The sequence below is a fragment of the Xyrauchen texanus genome, chromosome 6, assembly GCF_025860055.1.
Source record: "Xyrauchen texanus isolate HMW12.3.18 chromosome 6, RBS_HiC_50CHRs, whole genome shotgun sequence".
NCBI classification, from domain to species: Eukaryota; Metazoa; Chordata; class Actinopteri; order Cypriniformes; family Catostomidae; genus Xyrauchen; species Xyrauchen texanus.
The window spans coordinates 9,638,924-9,658,470 of NC_068281.1; the positions used below are offsets into that span (position 1 = coordinate 9,638,924).

Sequence of the window (19,547 nt, forward strand, 5' to 3'; positions counted from 1 at the left end):
TACATTTAAGGTGGAACCTCACCTCAGTGTCTCTCTCTCTCTCTCTCTCTCTCTCTCTCTCTCTCTCTCTCTCTCTCTCTTTGTGTCTCTCAGTATTTAGCGGCCCTCGATTCTCTCAGGAGCCTGCAGATCAATCCGTTGTGGTTGGGGAGAGAGTGGTTCTGTCCTGTGTAGTGTTTAACTACACCGGCATTGTACAGTGGACTAAAGATGGGCTTGCTCTTGGCATCGGAGAGGACCTGAGGGGTGAGCACACACACTCAATTACACCAACATAAGGACCAGGTCCATAAAATCTACAGTACATGGACAAAAGTATGTGGACACCAGAACACCATACCCTTATGTGCTTGTTGAACATTTGATTTCGCAATCATGGTCATTAATCCCTCCCTTTGCTACTATAACAGCTTCTTCTCTTCTAGAAAAGCTTTAGACGCTGGAACATGGCTGTGGGTATTTGCTCCCATTCAGACACAAGCGTATCAGTGAGGTCAGGCACTTATGTTGGGGTACAACCCAAAGTTGTTCAGTTGGGACCAGGTCTGTTTTTTATGCAGGCCAGTCAAATTCTTCCAACCTAGACTCAGTAAACCATTTATTGATGGATCTCGCTTTGTGCACAGGGGCATTGTCATGCTGGAACAGAAAAGGTCTCTGCCCAAACTGGAAATTACTGGAATAGCCAAACCCATTACTTACTAGAGGGTGTTCACATACTTTTAGCCATGTGGTGTAAATGATTTCTCTGTCTGTCACCACTCCTTTTAATCTGATGCAAGAATTAATTCATCGGGTTTTTTTTCATTGTCCAGACATTGCTGTTTTCTCTCTTTGTCCTCTGTCTCATGCCTTCTTTGTCTTTTTTAGACATGTTGATCTTTTGTCCATCCTCTAATCCCAGACACATGCGCATACGTAGAAGTGCAAACACACACACAGGTTGAACGTCTGCTTGTTGATTGGTTGAGCTAAAGGATGATGTGATCCTTGCCAATACTTTTGTCCTCCTGGTATCCAGATCGATGATGTCATAATGTGTGTGTATGTGAAAGTGTGCAGTCTGAATGTCAATGTGCTGGAGTTCTGCCCTCTGCTGACAAACACATGTACTACAAGCCCACTGCATAATACATGAATAAGTGTGTTTCAGTAAATGCAATGGTATTATGCGGAAATCAGTAGGGGTGTTTGTAGCATTCCATTTGGACTGTATCACATTACTGACATGAAATCCATGAAACCGGTATATTAATGCATTCAGAAGAAAAAAATAAGTATATATATATTTGAACTGTACATGTTATGTTGGGACATTTTCAGAAAGAAAATGACATATTCTCATAAAAGCAATAATTGCACTATCCAAAAAAACATGATACAAGCATGAAACCGAGAGATGGTGGTTTATAATGTTTTTATGGTGTGTATAACAGCATTTATGTGTGTTTTCAGCATGGCCTCGGTATCGTGTATTGCGTATCATGGATGTTGGACAGTATAACTTAGAGATCACATCGGCAGACCTGTCGGATGACTCGCTGTATGAGTGTCAGGCCACTGAAGCTGCTCTGAGGTCCAGAAGAGCCAAACTGACTGTTCTGAGTAAGTGCACACTTGCTATGTTCACAATAGCATACTACCTTACTACCACATACTATTTCTTCAGTATGTATACTGTGCACAAGTATGAGCCGTATTGCTGTCTTTGAGCAATTTTACCAACTACATTCCCTCTATGTCTTCTTTCTATATGTAAAGCTGTACAAAGGTGTACATTGCCGTTACACATATACTATTGTGAAATCAAATCACTTTATGGTCACTTACTGTTAGGGCTGGGTATCGCTCCAAAAATGTAGATACCGATACCTTGACTTCGATACCAGTTCCTAAACCGGTATCAAAGTCAAGATTTGATTTGATTTGATTTTAAACTATACTTTTTTCTATACCAATTTTATGAAATCCGTTTTAACAAGATTACAAACATTATCTCAAAAAAACTTTTTTTTTTTTTTTCAGTTTGTTGACTTTTTTTACAGACTCCTCTCCTGAGCCTTCTGGTCTCCTCATGCCAGGGTCGGCAGGTGCTATAACATTAATGTGAAGAGGAAAAAAAAAAAAAAGAAAGCTAAACTGTTAATTCAGCCAACCCTAAGGATAATTACAGTTTAACAAGATAACTAGTTTAATGTGAGTAAAACTTGATTAGTTACTGTCAACATTAAAGCATTTTTAGCATCGATTTAGCTAGCTATTTATAGCCAAACATCCAAACAATATCTAACCTTACGTAGGTCCCAGTTTATATGACTATGTCACCGCACACAGAAATGTTAATTTAACAAGTACACAAGCTTTTGATCTTTTCCTCATCTTTTATATCTACTGTATAGTGGTTGAGACGCATGCACACCACAGCCTCACGTGTGAGCCGCGTCTCTGGGCATAACCGGCATAAACTAGTGTTTTTCTTGATGCCTAAACACAGCCAATCACCGGCACTTTTAGATTTGGGCACATCTAGCATGCTACATGCTTATCACTGACGTTGTCAAGATTACCCCCTTAGGTATCGAAATTTGGTACCGAACGACAAGACATTTTTCAATACTCGATTGTTTAGAGGCAATTCGGTCAGTGCCTAAAATGTATCGAACTCAATACCCAGCCCTACCGTACGTTTCCATATACATACACAGGTGTAATCAAGAAAATCTTAAGTGCTTGTACAACAACAATGCCATGGCATAATTTCCACACATAGAGAACACAATGCACACAAAGCACAAAATATTTGTTCATATTGGTGGTATTAATTGCATTTTTAATCACATTTACAGAAAATAAGTGTTTATATTATTATAATTATTTTATCACAGTATGCAGGTCACCTTCAGCTTTTTTTCTCTTTCTTTCTGTCTGTCTGTCTGTGTAGTCCCCCCTGAAGGTCCTGTAATTGAGGGCTCTCCAGAGATCCTGTTGACTGCAGGAACCTCATATAACCTCACCTGTGTGTCTAGAGGAGCGAAGCCAATGTCAACCATAGAATGGTACAAAGATGGGATTATAGTAGAGGGAGCCCATACCAGCACTGTGAGTAAAGACACGCACACACAAACATTAATTAGCTTAGAGGACATGTCCCAGATTTCTATAGAAAGCTAAATGTAATTATTATAGACTAAACCTAACCTAACCTATACCTACACCCTACCCCTAAAATAAAACTTTCTGCATTTTTAGAATAAAGAACACTGTACTTTATTTTTTACTTTTAAAATTAATTTGTCCAGTTGAGGATTTTCTCATATGTCCCCGAAATATGTTGTGTCAGATAAAGTCAACTTTGTCTATAGCTTCATTTGTCAAATAACATAGCATATGTGACATAAGTGCATTCACACATTTACACAGTCACATACAGCACAACAGATAATTCTTACTACACACATACTGTACACACTTGCAGTTACCTTTCATTATGAATTGCCTCTTTCTCACAATCCCCTCAACCCCGTCAGGAGCTGTTAGCAGACAGGAAGAGGGTGACCACACGCAGTTTTCTGGAGATCCAGCCAGTGGACAAAGACACAGGACGAAATTTAACCTGCATAGCTTCAAACCTGGCCGCCCCTCTAGGGAAAAGAGCCACTGTCACTCTCAACATCCACCGTAAGTTTTTTTGTGAGTGTGTGTACGTGTATATATACTGTATACACATTCTGCGAGGCTTGCATACTTTACATCCACAGCAGAAAAAGGACCTTGATGATCTCTCTCTCTCTCTCTCTCTCTCTCTCTCCAGATCCTCCCACAGTCATTCTGTCGATCGAGCCTCGCTCTGTTTTAGAAGGAGAGAGAGTTACGTTTACCTGCCAGGCCACTGCCAACCCTCCCATTATGGGCTACAGGTTAGTGTGTTGTGTGTGTGTTATTGCCCCTTGTCAGTGATATGCTGTGCTTACATTTAATATGCTTGTGTGTGTTGTAGGTGGGCTAAAGGAGGTGTGATTCTGGACGGAGCAAGAGAAAGTGTGTTTGAGACGACAGCAGATCACTCATTTTTCACTGAGCCTGTATCCTGCCTGGTCTTTAATGCAGTGGGCAGCACTAATGTCAGTATATTGGTGGACGTTCACTGTGAGTATCTCTCAAATCCAACTATCCATCCATCCAGCCATCCATCCATCCATCCAGCCATCATTTATCTATCCTACTCTTCATCCATCCATCCATTCATCCATCCATTCTCTTCATGCATCCCTCTGTCAATCCATTCATCCATGCATCCGCTCATCCATCCATCCATCCATCCATCCATCAATCCTCCTCTCCATCATCCATCCTCCTCTTCATCCATCTTCCTCTTCATCCATCCTTCACATATCCATCCTCTTTATCCTCTCGATCCATCCATCCTCCTCTCAATCCATCCATCCATCTTCCTCATCTTCCATCTATCTATCCTTCACCCATCCATCCTCTTCATCCATCATCCATCCATACATCCTCTCTATCCATCCAACAATCCTCCTCTTCATCCTTTCTATCATCCATCATTTATACTCCACTTTATCCATCCATCCTCTCCATCATCCATCCACCTTTTCGTCTTCTGTATCCATCCATCATCCATACTCCTCTTCATCCATCCATCCTCACCATCATCCATCCATCCATTCATCCATCCATCATCCATCCTCCTCTTCATCCATACATCTATAGTACTGTAGTTGTCTTTACATATTAAATTGGTATAGAAGCATTTTAACACATAAGAAAAATAATTAATACAAATCAGCTCAGATTTGGTGTTTTCTTTGTGCTAATGTACTGCTTTTCTAGAAAATGCCAAATACACCTACATACGGGGAAATGTTTTTCCTGTAAAAGGCAGATTGAATATGTTCTGCAGTTAGTGTGCATCATTCTAGCAACCATTTTATTAATCCATTGCACATAAAACCAGAATTTGTGTATTAGCATGTGTCCATTTTTTTCCACTGAATCTTTGTCCATTATAGTCTCAAACATTTAATATTTTCATTCACTCATCCATTGCCATTAACTCCTCTGTTCATGTCTTTTCTCTCTCATAGTTGGTCCAATTCTGGTGGTGGAGCCAAGGCCTGTAACTGTTGATGTTGACTCTGATGTCACACTCAACTGTAAGTGGACAGGAAATCCTCCCCTCACTCTCACATGGACCAAGAAGGGCTCTAGTATGGTGAGTGTGAACTAGATATGCCCCCTACAGAATGCACTATCAAAAAATTATGTAGTATGGTAGATATACAGTAGACTATCTATACCAAAAACTTACACCTGAGAAAACCTGTTTAAAAGACCAGTTTAAACCAGCATGAATTTCCACTTTACATTATCCATCATTTTTAGCAGGACCAAGAAGAAATTTTTTGGAGACTGCTAAACCCACACAAAAAGATACCCTACTGTTGAACAAGAGTCATTTTTGACTCTTGTTCAGGCGGAACGATAACTCATTTCTTTCCATCCTACCCAGATCCTTCCAAATCTTTCTTTAATGCTGTTTATTTTTCTGTATTCCACTCTTTCTTTTTCAGGTCCTCAGTAATAGTAATCAGTTATTCCTGAAGTCTGTGAGTCAGGCGGACGCAGGGCAGTATGTTTGTAAAGCTATCGTGCCCAGAATTGGCGTCGGTGAGACTGAGGTCACACTAACTGTCAATGGTCAGTAACACACATGCATGTTAGCCACACAAAAGCACTCTATTACAAATATACACATGAGTGAACCTGGAATTCAAAAATATTTACACAGCTGTAAATTAAATGATCTGTGGTGTTTGAAGGCAAAGTTCACCCAAAAATGAAAATTCTACTCATCCTCATGTTTACCTATTGTGAACGACCCAGGTTTGAACATCTAGAAATTACCATAATTTGACAGCGTGGATGCAAAGCAAGATTTTCAATGAATTCAAACTTAACATTTAGTCTGATCCTCACAAAAAGCTATCATATGACTTCAGAAGACTTGGAATATTGCACATATGTGTCATATGAACATCTTTTATGGTACTTTTGTCCTTTCTGGAGCTTCACAGCCAAGGTCGCCATTGGCTGTGAAGGGGGAAGCCCCACCTACTCATAAGGGTTGTGAGTAGATAATGATAGAATTTTCATTTGTGATTGAATTGTCCCTTTAAACAAATTTACAAGCCTGCTAAAAAAAAGTGGGAAGCATGATATGCATCTCTTACGATCTGACTGGCTGTCCAGGACCTCCAATTATCTCAAGCGAGCCAATCCAGTATGCCGTGAGAGGAGAGAAGGCAGAAATCAAATGCTACATTGCCAGCACCCCTCCACCAGACAAAATTGTGAGTTAATATCCCACTCTACACACACATATAATGTTGCTTTACAGTATTTCATCCTAGCAGCTTAAAGAAATATTCAGGGTTATTCACAACTCATTGTCTAAGAACAGCCTGCAGTATGTGGCATGCTATCGATTTCCAGAGACAATCATTTTGATGTGTTCACTTACAAAGGAAACCTAGCAGGAAAACTCCTGGTGCTCGAGGGTGCGAGTTGAAATGTGAAGTAAATATTTTTGTTAAAGCACGAATTGTTGATATTGGTATCGTTCAGTGAGGAGCATTGTAGTCCAGCTGGAAGCTTATGGCAGATAATTTTGGTGAACTCCATCCAGAGCCCCTGCTTCAGACAGAGACTCATGAAGAATCCCATGTCTTTGAGTTTAATCAATTCATCCTCTGTGAAGTCTGTGAAGTTCTTCAGAAGGAAAGCCACTCCCCGCGCCTTCTGTCTACGGGCTCCAGGCCATGACGGTTAGCGCTGGGGGTGATTTGGGGACCCCAATGGGAGCAGTTCCGCTGGGTGAACCCCCCACGGACCTCCCATTCCCCAGTATGCTCACTTGCCCCAGTCGAATTCTGGGATGAGACAGGCAGCTTGCCCCAGGGCAAGTTTAATGTCTCTTTTGGAGCTCGAGAGCAGGATGAGCTCTTGATCGCAGCATCGGAGAGCGGGCTGGTACGGTCAGACACGGAGGACTCGGCTGGGTTCTCACCTTCAGATGTAGTCACCCAGTCTGAGGCTGACGCAGAGCTGGCTTCTATGCTTGCCTGGGCTAGGCTTGAGTTGAACCCTCCAACATGCCCTGAGACCTTGTGGCTTGATGACTGGTTCCTGGGCTCGGAGCGCTACTCACAGCCGAGCCCCGCCCCAGTTTAATTCTTCATGGAGGTGCATGAGGAACTCTTGAAATCATGGCAGGCACCTTTCACTGCCTGGTTCCGGCCTCTGAGTTTCTCCGCTCTCACTACCCTTGACGGTGGGGCGGCCAGGGGGTACATGGTGATTCCTCCGGTGGATGCATGGTTCTTGGAGCTCTACGAGGCAGCTATATCCCTTGAAATGGCATCTGTTCACGAATTGGTGTTCTTCCCAAGGTGAACACCCCCAGAGATGCGCAGTCGGGTCGGTGCTTTCCTTCCTGCAGGAGAAGTTGGAGGGTTGGCTGTTCCCCTCCACCTTGATGGTGTATGTGGCCGCTATAGCAGCACACCACAATGCGGTGGACGGTAAGTCCTTGGGGAAGCATGACCTGATCATCAGGCTCCTTAGAGGCGCTAGAATGTTGAATCCTCCTAGGCCGCTCCTCATTCCCTCGTGGGATCTCTCCGTGGTCCTGCTGGGCCTGCGAAGATCCCTGTTTGAGCCTCTGGAGTCAGTCAAGCTAAAGGTCTTCTCCCTGAATACAGCCTTCCTGACTGCTCTCACTTCCATCAAGAGGGTTGGAGACCTGCAGGTGTCCTCTGTCGGAGATACGTGCCTGGGGTTCGGTCCTGCATACTCTCACGTAGTCTTGAGACCCCGGCCAGGCTATGTGCCCAAGGTTCCCACTACCCCTTTTAGGAACCAGGTGGTGAGCCTGCAAGCGTTGCCTCAGGAGGTAGCAGACCCAGCCTTGTCATTGCTGTGTCCGGTACGCGCTTTCGTATCTACTTGAACCGCACAGAGAGCTTTAGATGCTCCGAGCAGCTCTTTGTCTGTTTTGGGGGACAGTGTGAGGGGAAGGCTGTCTCCAAACAGAGGATTGCCCACTGGATCATGGATGCCATCGCTTTGGCATACCAGGCCCAGGGTGTGCTGTCCCCCCTGGGAGAATGAGCACACTCCACTAGGAGTGTGGCATCCTCCTGTGCCTTGGCGAACTGCGCCTCTCTAGCAGACATCTGTAAAGCAGCAGGCTGGGTGACACCCAATACTTTTGCGAGATTTTATAACCTCCGGGTTAAGCCAGTTTCGTTCCGTGTGTTGGCAGGTACGAACAGGTAAGTCTGGGGGCAGCTGGCCAGGTGTACCACTTGCACACAGCACCTTTCCCCTCCCCGAAGGGAAAACGTGTCCTTTTTTCCCCCATGTGAGTTCTCGAGACCAATGAACTCTGGATGTCTTTTCTCCTCAGCCCTGCTGCAGGTGAATTCGGCAGAGAAATTCGATGCCAGGTGCTCCACATGTGTTGGTTGCCTGTGGTAACACCATGTAATGTATTTTGCCTGACGGCAAATCTGTGTCTTCCCTTACTTTCTGTAACCATGATTATTACTTTTTGTTTTTTATAAAGTCAAAAATGATTTTGGTGGTAATCAGCATTATGCCACAAATTAAGGATGTGCCTCGTCTGAAATATACAGCATAAATCTTTTTTGTGCCAGTTCGTGATTTCTACTGTACATTTGTATTTGTCTTTGTATCATAATCATCACACTAGACCTGACTGACTACTTTGTGTGTGTCTGTGACATTGCACTGTCTCTCAGTCTCTCTCTCTCTCTCTCTCTTTCTTACACACAAAGGAAGCATTAAAAATAGAGGTCAAAAAGATATCAAAGAGAGATGAAAGATGAAGTGGGCTGATGGGGAGGGGGGAAAAAAAGAGTGACAGTGCAGGACAAAGTCCTGTACCTTTCAGTGTCAATTATCACCAGCGGATGACAAGACATGACAGACAAATGAGTGAGCTTTTAACAATCTCAGCATTTTACTTAACGAGCTGCCTCTTTCCTACTTCTCTCTCTCTCTCTCTCTCTCTCTCTCTCTCTCTCTCTTCTTTCTTCCCTCCACCTGTCCTTGTCTCACTCTCCTCCTCTTTATCTCTTTCCTTTGCAACAAAACGGTACATGTACCATTCATCCACAACAGCAGTATATTTGTATTGCCAAAGCAGTGCAAAATAAATCAAACATTAGTGCCAATGGAGTAAACAAGTAGTATTAACAAAATAAATACAAAATAATGGTGTAAAATAAAATGAGATATCTCATTTAAAGGGATAGTTCCCCAAAAATAAATGTTTTGTCCTCATTTACTCACCCTCATAGTGATCCAAACCATTTCATCATTAAAACTCAAAGAATGGGACATGAAAGACAGTACTTAGTCACTTTCAGTGTAAGAACAAAAAATGTGATGATTAAGGCTATAATTCTGCCTTTGTAAGAATGACTTACAAAGGTAATTAAACAAGTTATCAAAGTAATAAAATAAATATTAAAATTAAGACTAGTCATAATGAGCGTAAGTTTAGTAATAGGGCCACATACTCAGTCTTCTCTCTCTCACTCTCTGACTACTCTCTGGATAATCAAAATGACTAGCCATAATGTGAAGACAGTACTTATGAAATAATGAACAATGTAATGAACGAGGAAGTAAGGTAGAGAAGAGGAAAGGGCCATATACATTTGTTCTTCGTCTTCTCATCCTTCCTGCTAAATCTGACATATGCTGCCTTTGCGGAAGTTCGGGTCCATCTTTAACCCTATAACACTGTGTGTATCAAATAAAGATACACAACGTTTGACGGCTCCTGTTTCACTCTCCGTTCAAGCTGATGAGGAAAACAACCTATAGTGTGTAAGTTTCACATGTTTATGGCACCATAATCTAGTGGTTATTTGTGAAAAAAGGTTATTTAATTGTTTACATTGATCTATTTAATATGCCGGCGGACTTGCTCAAAAAGTGACTCTTATGTTGGGATAAATGACAGCTTATTTTAATCAAGTAGAAGTGACAGTAATTATTATATTGTTACTGATATTTTAAAATGAGCATTTGCTGAATATAAGTAACTTGTGCTTGGTTAAAATTTTGTATTTAATTTTATTGGAAAAACCTGTTGAAATCCATATGTATCAAATAAGATACAACAGCTATATCTATAGGGATATATCTCAATCACTATTTACATTCCATTCATGCCCACCACAAAAACAAAAAAAAATCAGAGCTTGGAAAATTCTGACATATACTTTTTATAAGATATATTTAAAGAGTGAACTAATATTTCTGTGTATTTTAATACATGCAGCCCGCTCTGTCATTATAAAGATCTCATTATTTTACATTACAAGCTATGATGATGCCATCTTAAGATAAGTTTCAGAGACCCAGGGAAAAAAGTTTGACAATTTACCTTTTTAAATGTCAATATAGTGTTTGGTACATAAAGTACATATAAAAATTGTTTATTTAAAAAATACTGTGCTGAATTGAACTGTCCATATTTATAGACAAAGGAGAGGCCAAACTCTCAAACATTTGGTATCTCTGAAAAGCCCAGGGACCACTGTAGCATGTATAGGCTAAGAAAATGAAATTGCTAGGCCTTAGGAGGATAATGACCTTTAAAGCCTAATGTCAAGGGATTTTTTGATTTTTTCACTTTTTTATAGAGTTTGTCTAATGGTACTAAAAACTGTTTAATGGTACTTAAGTCAACTAAATGTAATTTTCTGACAATTCTTTCATATGTCAGGCTGCACAGGGTTAATCAGAAAGTCGATTACATTTACACTCTGCATTTGGCAGAGACGCTTTTATCCAGTTACAGTGTTACTGTAAATTTATACAATTACAGTGCACTTATTACAGGGACAATCCCCCCGGAGCAACTTGGAGTTAAGTGTCTTGCTCAAGGACACAATGGTGGTGGCTGTGGGGATCGAACCAGCAACATTCTGATTAACAGTTATGTGCTTTAGCCCATTACGCCACCACCACTCCATTTAAATAATACTAATACTGTTTTCTAAATTCTAAAAAAAGTTTTCTTTTAGTTGTAGGTTTAGGCTCAGTGGTGATTGTTTTAAGAAAACAGCTTCACTTAAAATTTCTAAAATGTATATTCTATATATAAATAAATAAAACAACAAATCTATATAAATGACATATTAATCTCTGCATTTCAATATTTTAGCAAATAAAAGTGTAAAATATCATCACATCACCATTGCGTTACTTGTTTAGATCCAACTTATTTCTACATGAATATGTCCACAAAAGCCAGCAGATGCATTGCCCATAGAGCACTACAGAAGCTGTGTTTCAAGGGTGTTTCAGACCTTTAACTCATTTGATTTGTTCAGAAACATTGGCTAAAATTGTAGCAATGTTGCACTTTCTTCTTGGTTCAGTTTGATTTCACAAGGCAACATTTAAAAATGGACCAAAACAGTGTCAATTTAGTCACATTTATCCATCATTAGTAGCTTTTGCATTATTTCTGCATTGAAAAGTTCCTGTTCTCATGGTCACAGAGCTCGCTCTCGCATGATTGAACGCATGCACACACACACACACACACACACACACACACACACACACACACACACACAACAAAGTGAAGTCTCAGAATTTATATATATATATATATATATATATATATATATATATATATATATACAGCAGCGTAGCTAGACCCTGGCTGATAGGGCTGAAGTCCATGTTCATTTGTTAATAGCTGAAGTCCATGTTCATTTGTTCATGTGTAAAAAAAAGAAAAAAGTAAGTGTTAATGCTAATTACATCAGGGTCCAAAAGCAACAAGGCAGTAGGGCTGGGCGATAAAATGATATCGATATATATCACAATAAAGAAAATCCACGATAAATTTTGGGGAATTTTCGATATGTACTGCGTGTAATAATAAACAGTAAATTCCTTAGTAAAGTCACAACAAGCATCACACATTAATAACAATACGGTGAAATAATTATTAGACTGTCTCATAATGTAGAAACATTCAAAAGAGACGATAACATGCTCTTAAAGAAACTATATGAAACAATATGACTAAGAAACAATCTGTACCACATGTCATATGAATCATATCAACATTAATAATAATAGTAAATACTCTTCCTTATTGGAAAATACAACATAAAGCTGCCCAAACTTAACAAGATTCAAAATACAAGATGTAAATGTTAGCATATCAAACTGACGGTAAATAGAAAGTGCTGAGTCATTTAGTCATTCGACGGCAAACAGTAAACGACCCAAATGCTAAATAAAGTTGCTCATTTCCACACAATATCTACATATAGTGCATAAACATGTCACTACTAATTTCCTGCAAGCACAAATCCACCAAAAACAATATTAACTGTATCAACAACACTTAAATTACTGGTGTTCCTTCTGCCTGTCGCTTCACAAACTAAACTGTCCTCCGTGTAAGAACGCGATAGTATATATGATAAGGCAGTCCATTAGCACCCTCTGCTGGACTGTTTCACACAATCCTTTACAACAATGATGCTCTGCTTTCATAAGAATGAATTGAAAACGCTCTCAGCTTTGCTCACATCGTGCCAGTGGTAACGTAGGGTCAGACTGGATGAACTTGCTAATGCTAGCTGCCTTGCTAACGATTAGGTTACCTCGGACACCGGATTGATTCTATCCGCTCCGCAAGACTTCATGACAACGGTTTCGCTCTCTCATCGTCTCTAGTGAAGAGCACGACAGAACAACAGTTCTATCGGGAAGACACGCAGGCTTGAGTGAAGTTTGAGATGCCATTTATTTGATAGATGTAGAACGGGAGGTGATGTCTCTCTCTTTGGCGTAGGGCCCGTCCGGCAGTCCGAGGGAGTTGTACCCGGAACCGTCATGTCCTGCCGGAGATAGGAGGCAGGGGCGAGGAGCCTATCCCCCTGCGGGACAGGGCTCAACTGGTGGTGGTGGGGAGGTGGAGGTTGCATTGTTAGCACACCGAAACAGCAATGTGATAGATTGTGAGCGGACTTATAAAGCATTGGCTTACGTGCGATTGGCTAGGAGTTACCCAGCTAATGATGTGATGATGTACACCTGCTGGTCTTCCCGCTAGAACTACACTCCACTTCCATTGATGTGGACAACAGCTCTGATCTTTCTGCACTGTAATCTTGAATATTGTTCTCTAGCAACAAACATGCATCATTTCTGCCCTGTCCCGCTCCGCACGCGTTGCCTCTTTTCCCTGCATGTGTGTAGACATAAAGCGCCGCATGAGTTAACGTGGTTTCAAAGCACCTTTTAGACCAAAACGTTTTTCCCTTCTAAATGTGTCTTTATTAATCAGCATGTTACGAGCCTTTAATAATAAACAAATCGAATAAACAAATCGATTTCTGTTGAAATCGGTGATCCCACAATGGTGTTTTATTGCCACGTTGAATTAAAAAAAATTCAGATTTAGATAATAAAGTCGTAATATTTTTTGAATCAAGTAAAAATGACAGGAATAAAGTTGTAGCATTATGAGATTAAAGTACAAATTATTAGAATAAAACATTGTGAGATTAAAGTTGTATATTGTGTGAATAAAGTAGAAATATTGGAGGGGGGAAAATCTCAGTATTAGGCAAAACAGAGAATTGTTATCACAACAGTAGAACAGACGCCGAGCCAGCAGCTTCATTAATACAAGAGATGGATGTGGAGGATGTAGTTAATTCATACTTTAGAATAGCCATGGTCTTTTGACTCATCAGCACAGAGTTATTAGTATCTGAACTATTCACCGGTTTTGAAGGAACATTTATTTATTTAGGAGAAAGAACCAGACAGATTTGCGCAGTCCCGCTCGGTGTTGTTGTTGGGTTTTCCTCTCTAAATAATACTGTAGCTGATGGTATGATACTGCATACAATATCTTGATATGGACATATACAGTATAATTCACAGCAGTTCCAATAATTTTTTTCTTAACATGAGTGCAAGCCTATATCTCGCACCTCCCTTGACAGGCACCCACATGTTGAAAACTCCTGTATTAATACACACCTCATTCATGAACAGAGAGGTTGCAAAAACTTCCCACAAATTCAGCTCGGTTGCATAGTAAGGTTATCTCCCTGGTTAGTGGTGTTGTATGTAAAGGCCCAGATGCTCCACTTTGCTGTTGTCCACAACATCATTTTGGTGTTACTTTACTTTCGATTTATTCTCAAAATATTACCAATTTAATCTCATAATGCTTCGACTTTCTTTTCGTAATTTTTACTTTATTCACAAAATATTATGATAAATTACAATTGCAAATTTAAATTGTTAAATTACTTTTACTTTATTGTTAGCGTTAGTTTCTGCACATGGTCAATGAGCTGACAAGATGTAATGTTTGCTTTGATCCTCTGCAATTTAAATGAAAGCATGTTTGATCCATTTATTGTGCATCTGGCATTTGCTTATATAAAGTTCTGAACTGGTGCCATGTTGTGCTTAATATAATACATTTTTGACAGGTAGGGTGGACATGTATAAGTCATGGAAGGATTCTTCTTATTTTTATATTATAATATGGACTGTGGGCTAAGCCTCAGATGACACTGAAGTCTTAAAGTTACTGATCCTACCGTCCTTGCCGTCCAACCTGTGTTCTGCCGCTATCCGAAAGAGAGAAGCGATCCTACTAAAATTACCTCAGGAATCATTAAATAACTTCCACATTAAACAAGCAATTATGTCTAATGTAGTCGCTGAAAAGGATTTCCATGTTTTGATTATTAATTACAGTGACGTGCTGACCTACAGTTGTCTTCTCCAAAGATCCATCAGATATATTCCTGGTTTTTTATATGGGTTATTGTTTGGTTCGTTGGTCTATTGGGTCGGATTGCATTTTCACCACTAGTGAACCGCTCCAGGGTTTATTAGCAATCGGTCTGATTGATTTGGAGCTAATCCGAGTGTGATTGCCGTGTTCATATATGCCTAAACGAAGTGAAAAACGCACCAGGTTCTGAAACAAATGCTCCAAACGAGCCAGGTGTGAAAACGCCCCAAAGGTATACCTGTACCTGTAATAAGGTAGATGCTGTTGTATTTTCAGAATTCAAGAATTACTTTCACTTTTCTCTGTTTGCTAATGTGTGCTTGTGTATTTATGCATGTTTCTCTATACAGGTTTGGGCCTGGAAGGAGAATGTGTGGGAAAAAGAGAGAGGGACGCTGTTAGAGAGGTACACAGTGGAACAGAGCAGACCTGCGTCACAGGGGGGCGCTGTTCTCTCCACTCTCACCATCAATAGCATCATGGAATCTGACTTCCAGTCTACTTACAACTGCACTGCATGGAACACTTTTGGACCAGGAACCATGATCATCACCCTAGAGGAGACAGGTCAGAATATACACAGTGGATGCAAAAGTTCTCTACTACACTACCACTCCTGGAGTCGCAAGTTCAAATCCAGGGTGTGCTGAGTGATTCCAACCAGGTCTCCTAAGCAAACAGATTGGTCCGGTTGCTAGGGAGGGTAGAGTCACATGGGTTAACCTCCTTGTGGTTGCTTTAATGTGATTCAGTCTCTGTGGTGTGCATGGATGCCGCAGAGAATAGCATGAAGCCTCCACACGCAGTATGTCTCTGCGGTAACACGCTCAACAATCCAGTTGATAATATGTGCGGACTGATGGTCTCTACTTCGAGCACATTGGGAATTGGGCATTCCAAATTGGGGAGAAAATTTTAAAAAAGATATAATGTCTATAGACCCCATATATATTATATACTAAACTACTCTCTCAGATTTTGTACCCATCTCTTTCTCTATAAGACTTTGCTTCTGTATTATACTTGTCTGTCATTCAGATATCATGCTTGTAGATATTATACCTGTCTCTCTGTCTCTCTCTTTTATCAGTACTGTCTGTAGGCTTTATAAATGTCTCTCTCTCATAGACATAGTGCCTGTAGGTGTGATAGCAGTTGGATCTGTTGGATCTTCCATTCTGCTTCTTCTCCTCCTGTTTGCTCTGATATTCTATCTTTATCGTCAACGCAAAGGCAGTGAGTACACAGTGTGTGCGTGTTTTTTTGTGGCACGTGTTCCATTTGAATTGTTTGTTTTAAATCTATCTAGTTTATCAATGAGATTCAAAAAACATTATAAAAATGAAAATACAAATAATTTAAGGCAATATTCTAAAAACTGGATAAAAACAAACAAAGAAACAAATTAAGTGGTTGCAGCTTGATTTAACATTATTATGTAGTTTGGTGTCCTCTTGTGGCTAGGAGACAGCAAGAAAAAAACTTTGGTAAATTATGGTAAAAGGTTCTTGGTAAAAGTGTTTTTATGCTTTTTTTTCACATTAATCGCAGATTTTGGATGAACTAATATCAAATACAAAATATCAGTTTTAATTAGGTAAAACACGGTATAATGATTCATGCTACTATGTGAAGGTGTTCTCAGAACACAGTTATGAAACTAGCCTGCTAACACAAATGTTGTAAATTCAATCCAAGGTAAGAATAAAATGAATATGGAGTATGAAACTTAACCCCTGATTACTCCAGGAAAAAACTTGACTTGACTGTAACATTTCCAGGACGTCGTGGAGTCACGTTGAAGCCAGACATTAAGGTGGAAACGGTCAACAAGGAGACACACAATCTTGAGGAGGAGACCGCCAGCGCCTCCACAGCAACGCGGATGGTAAAGGCTATGTATTCCGTGAGTATCCTTAGCAAAAACCAAAACTTCCAGGTTGTCTGATTTGAAATAAGCTTGATATTAAAAGATTAGTTCACCCAAAAATTAAAATGTTCTCATAATTTACTCACTGTCATGCCATCCCAGATGTGTATGAATGTCTTTCTTCAGCAGAACACAAATTAAGATTTTTAGAAGAATATTTCTGCTTTCCATGCAATGCAAGTGAATGGGTGCCAACTTTTTTAAGCTCCTAAAAGTACATATAGTCATCATTTTGTGTGGAAACAATATTGCAGCCCACAGAAGCAGCTGCTAATAAGGTATCAATGGATGAGTATCTATGCAGAGGAGGCTTTTGCGCTTGCCTCACAGGAGAGGCAGTTTAAACTTCACCCTCGTCAATGTACAACAAACATTATTAGAAAAAAAATAAAAATATATTGATATATTTCTTACACACATAACGTTTCACTTCAGAAGACATTAATTAGACCACTGGAATCATATGGATTATTTTTATGATGACTATATGTACTTTTAGGAGCTTAAAAAAGTTGGCACCCATTCACTTGCATTTTATGGACCTACAGAGTTGAAATATTCTTCTAAAAATCTTAATTTGTGTTCTGCTGAAGAAATGAATGAACATCTGAGATGGCATGAGGGCGAGTAAATTATGAGAGAAGTTTCATTTTTGGTGAACTATTCCTTTAAGGTCAGACTTACTATTTTGCTGTGAACACACAAAATAAATACATTTAGAAAAATGAGATTAAGAAGAAAAGAGCACATTAAGTGAGAACTGGAGTTGAAATTTCAACTTTGTAATTGTTATACTTAATTGAAAATTAGCATATACAAGAGTCATCAATTAACTTTGAGCGACAATGAAATGATGTGTTGCAATAAATTTTGCCCTAACAAGCCACATTGACAAACAATATATTGATTAAGATGTCATATCTCACCAAGTTCAATAGAATCACCAATGGATTGGTTTCTCCACCTCTGAAATCCCAAAATAATACCTGACTGGAAACTCTGGCCAATTAATTAGTTTCAACGTCTGACAAGGAAGAGGTCAGGAACCGGATGAAGCATCAAATAAATGTTTTTAATAAACTTAATCACAAAGACACACAAACGTATATGCATACAGGGCAGCTGCCTGCAGCTCTCTCTCTCTCCTGAACTGCCACATCTCTTTGCACCCATCCCTCTCCTTGGCTGATTAGCCTGATTGGGGGCCGGGCGTTCATAGTCATGGCCTGGCCCTGCACTCCTCCTTGTCAAAAGGAAAATCTCTACAATGACAATGAGTTTAGGAGGCACTACAGGAAGAATCCATTTAGAGAGAATTACACACTCTTCATTCTGAAGTTTTAAAGTCTTGATATTATTCTCAAGCTGTGAAAGAGTAGAGAAAGCACTTTTTGAGGTGAACCTAAAAAAGAAAAGTACAAGATTTGTGACTCCATATTTTTTCTAGGCCTTAACAATGACAGTGTCATATTATTTCATAAAAATGGTAACACTTTAGAAATAAGGTGTTATTCATTAACATCAGTTAACACAATGTTAATTTCAGTTGTCTACACATTCTTACATTAAAAGTTGTAAACATACAATGCAATATGATGCATTATGTACTGCATTATGAACTAACATTAACAAAGCAATTTGATAAATTAACAACCAAGATTAATAAATGCTGTCTAATAAAACTATTGTTCATTATTAGTTCATGATACATAATGCATTATGTTAATGTATAGAACCTTCTTGTAAAGTGTTACTAAAATATTTTATGCACATAAAATAAATAAATAAATACATTTGAGCTTTTCTAACTGTTCCTGTCGTATGCCTGTAAAGTTTTTTTTAAGTCAACAGTCATAAAACACACTTTCTTGCCTGTTCCACCACAAACTAAAGAACATCTATTCTTCAGTTCTGATAAACCTGATATCCTGTTTTCCTCCCCCTCCCTCCTTCTCTTCTTCCCTCTCTCCGTGTGTGTGTTTTGTTGTTTGATGGTTTAGTTTCTTCCCTCTGTCTCCCTTTCTCCCTCCACCCAGCCTTTCAAAGATGACATGGACATGAAGCAAGACTTACAAAGTGACACACTGGAGCCAAAGGTGGAGGAGTATGAGCCCAAGGTAAGAAACAGAGTCCACACACACACATAAAATGAGTGCTACCTTTAGTGATGCATATAACATTTTCAGCATTAAATACTTTCCCCTATCCCAGTTTAATATGCGCATAGTTGTAAAGTAGCCTTTTGTAGGTTGATTACCCCAAAAAGTCTCTACAATGTGGCTCTGTTTGTTTGAGCATCACAACCACTCCGACATAGGAACATTTAACCCAGTTAAAACTGGAAATGGAAAATGCACACAGCAGTCACGTGGGATATCTTCCTAAGACCTCACGTGACTGCTCTGTGCATTTTCATTTCTCTTTTTGATTTTTTACTAGTAGGACCTAAAGAAAAAAACAAGCAAAAAAAGTTTTTGTTCTTCATTTTCATAAATACATATGTAGACAGCAGGACTAAGTTGTGAAATTTTAAGTAATACCAAGCAATAGAAAGTCAGATTTATTTCATCAAATAGTTTATTATGTGTCCAGGAGTGTTGGTTATTCATGTTTTTGAGACGTATAGACATTACAGCTGATTTTCTATAAAGCTGAATTAATCATTCTTATTAAAAGTAATGGCCAGCATCATCCAATCACGGACAA

At 39.6% G+C, this 19,547-nt stretch overlaps 1 protein-coding gene across 1 annotated transcript in view; it reads left to right on the forward strand.

Annotated features, from left to right (window-relative positions):
• kirrel1b (kirre like nephrin family adhesion molecule 1b) overlaps positions 1-19,547 on the forward strand; it is a 58,452-nt gene that overhangs the window by 35,643 nt on the left and 3,262 nt on the right. The window contains exons 2-14 of the mRNA XM_052128863.1: positions 94-246; positions 1,456-1,605; positions 2,942-3,099; positions 3,528-3,678; positions 3,812-3,917; positions 3,998-4,146; positions 5,106-5,233; positions 5,592-5,718; positions 6,271-6,371; positions 15,262-15,478; positions 16,040-16,147; positions 16,693-16,817; positions 18,878-18,958. Coding sequence (XP_051984823.1) covers positions 94-246; positions 1,456-1,605; positions 2,942-3,099; positions 3,528-3,678; positions 3,812-3,917; positions 3,998-4,146; positions 5,106-5,233; positions 5,592-5,718; positions 6,271-6,371; positions 15,262-15,478; positions 16,040-16,147; positions 16,693-16,817; positions 18,878-18,958 — 1,754 coding nt within the window. The remainder of the gene's footprint in view (positions 1-93; positions 247-1,455; positions 1,606-2,941; positions 3,100-3,527; positions 3,679-3,811; positions 3,918-3,997; positions 4,147-5,105; positions 5,234-5,591; positions 5,719-6,270; positions 6,372-15,261; positions 15,479-16,039; positions 16,148-16,692; positions 16,818-18,877; positions 18,959-19,547) is intronic.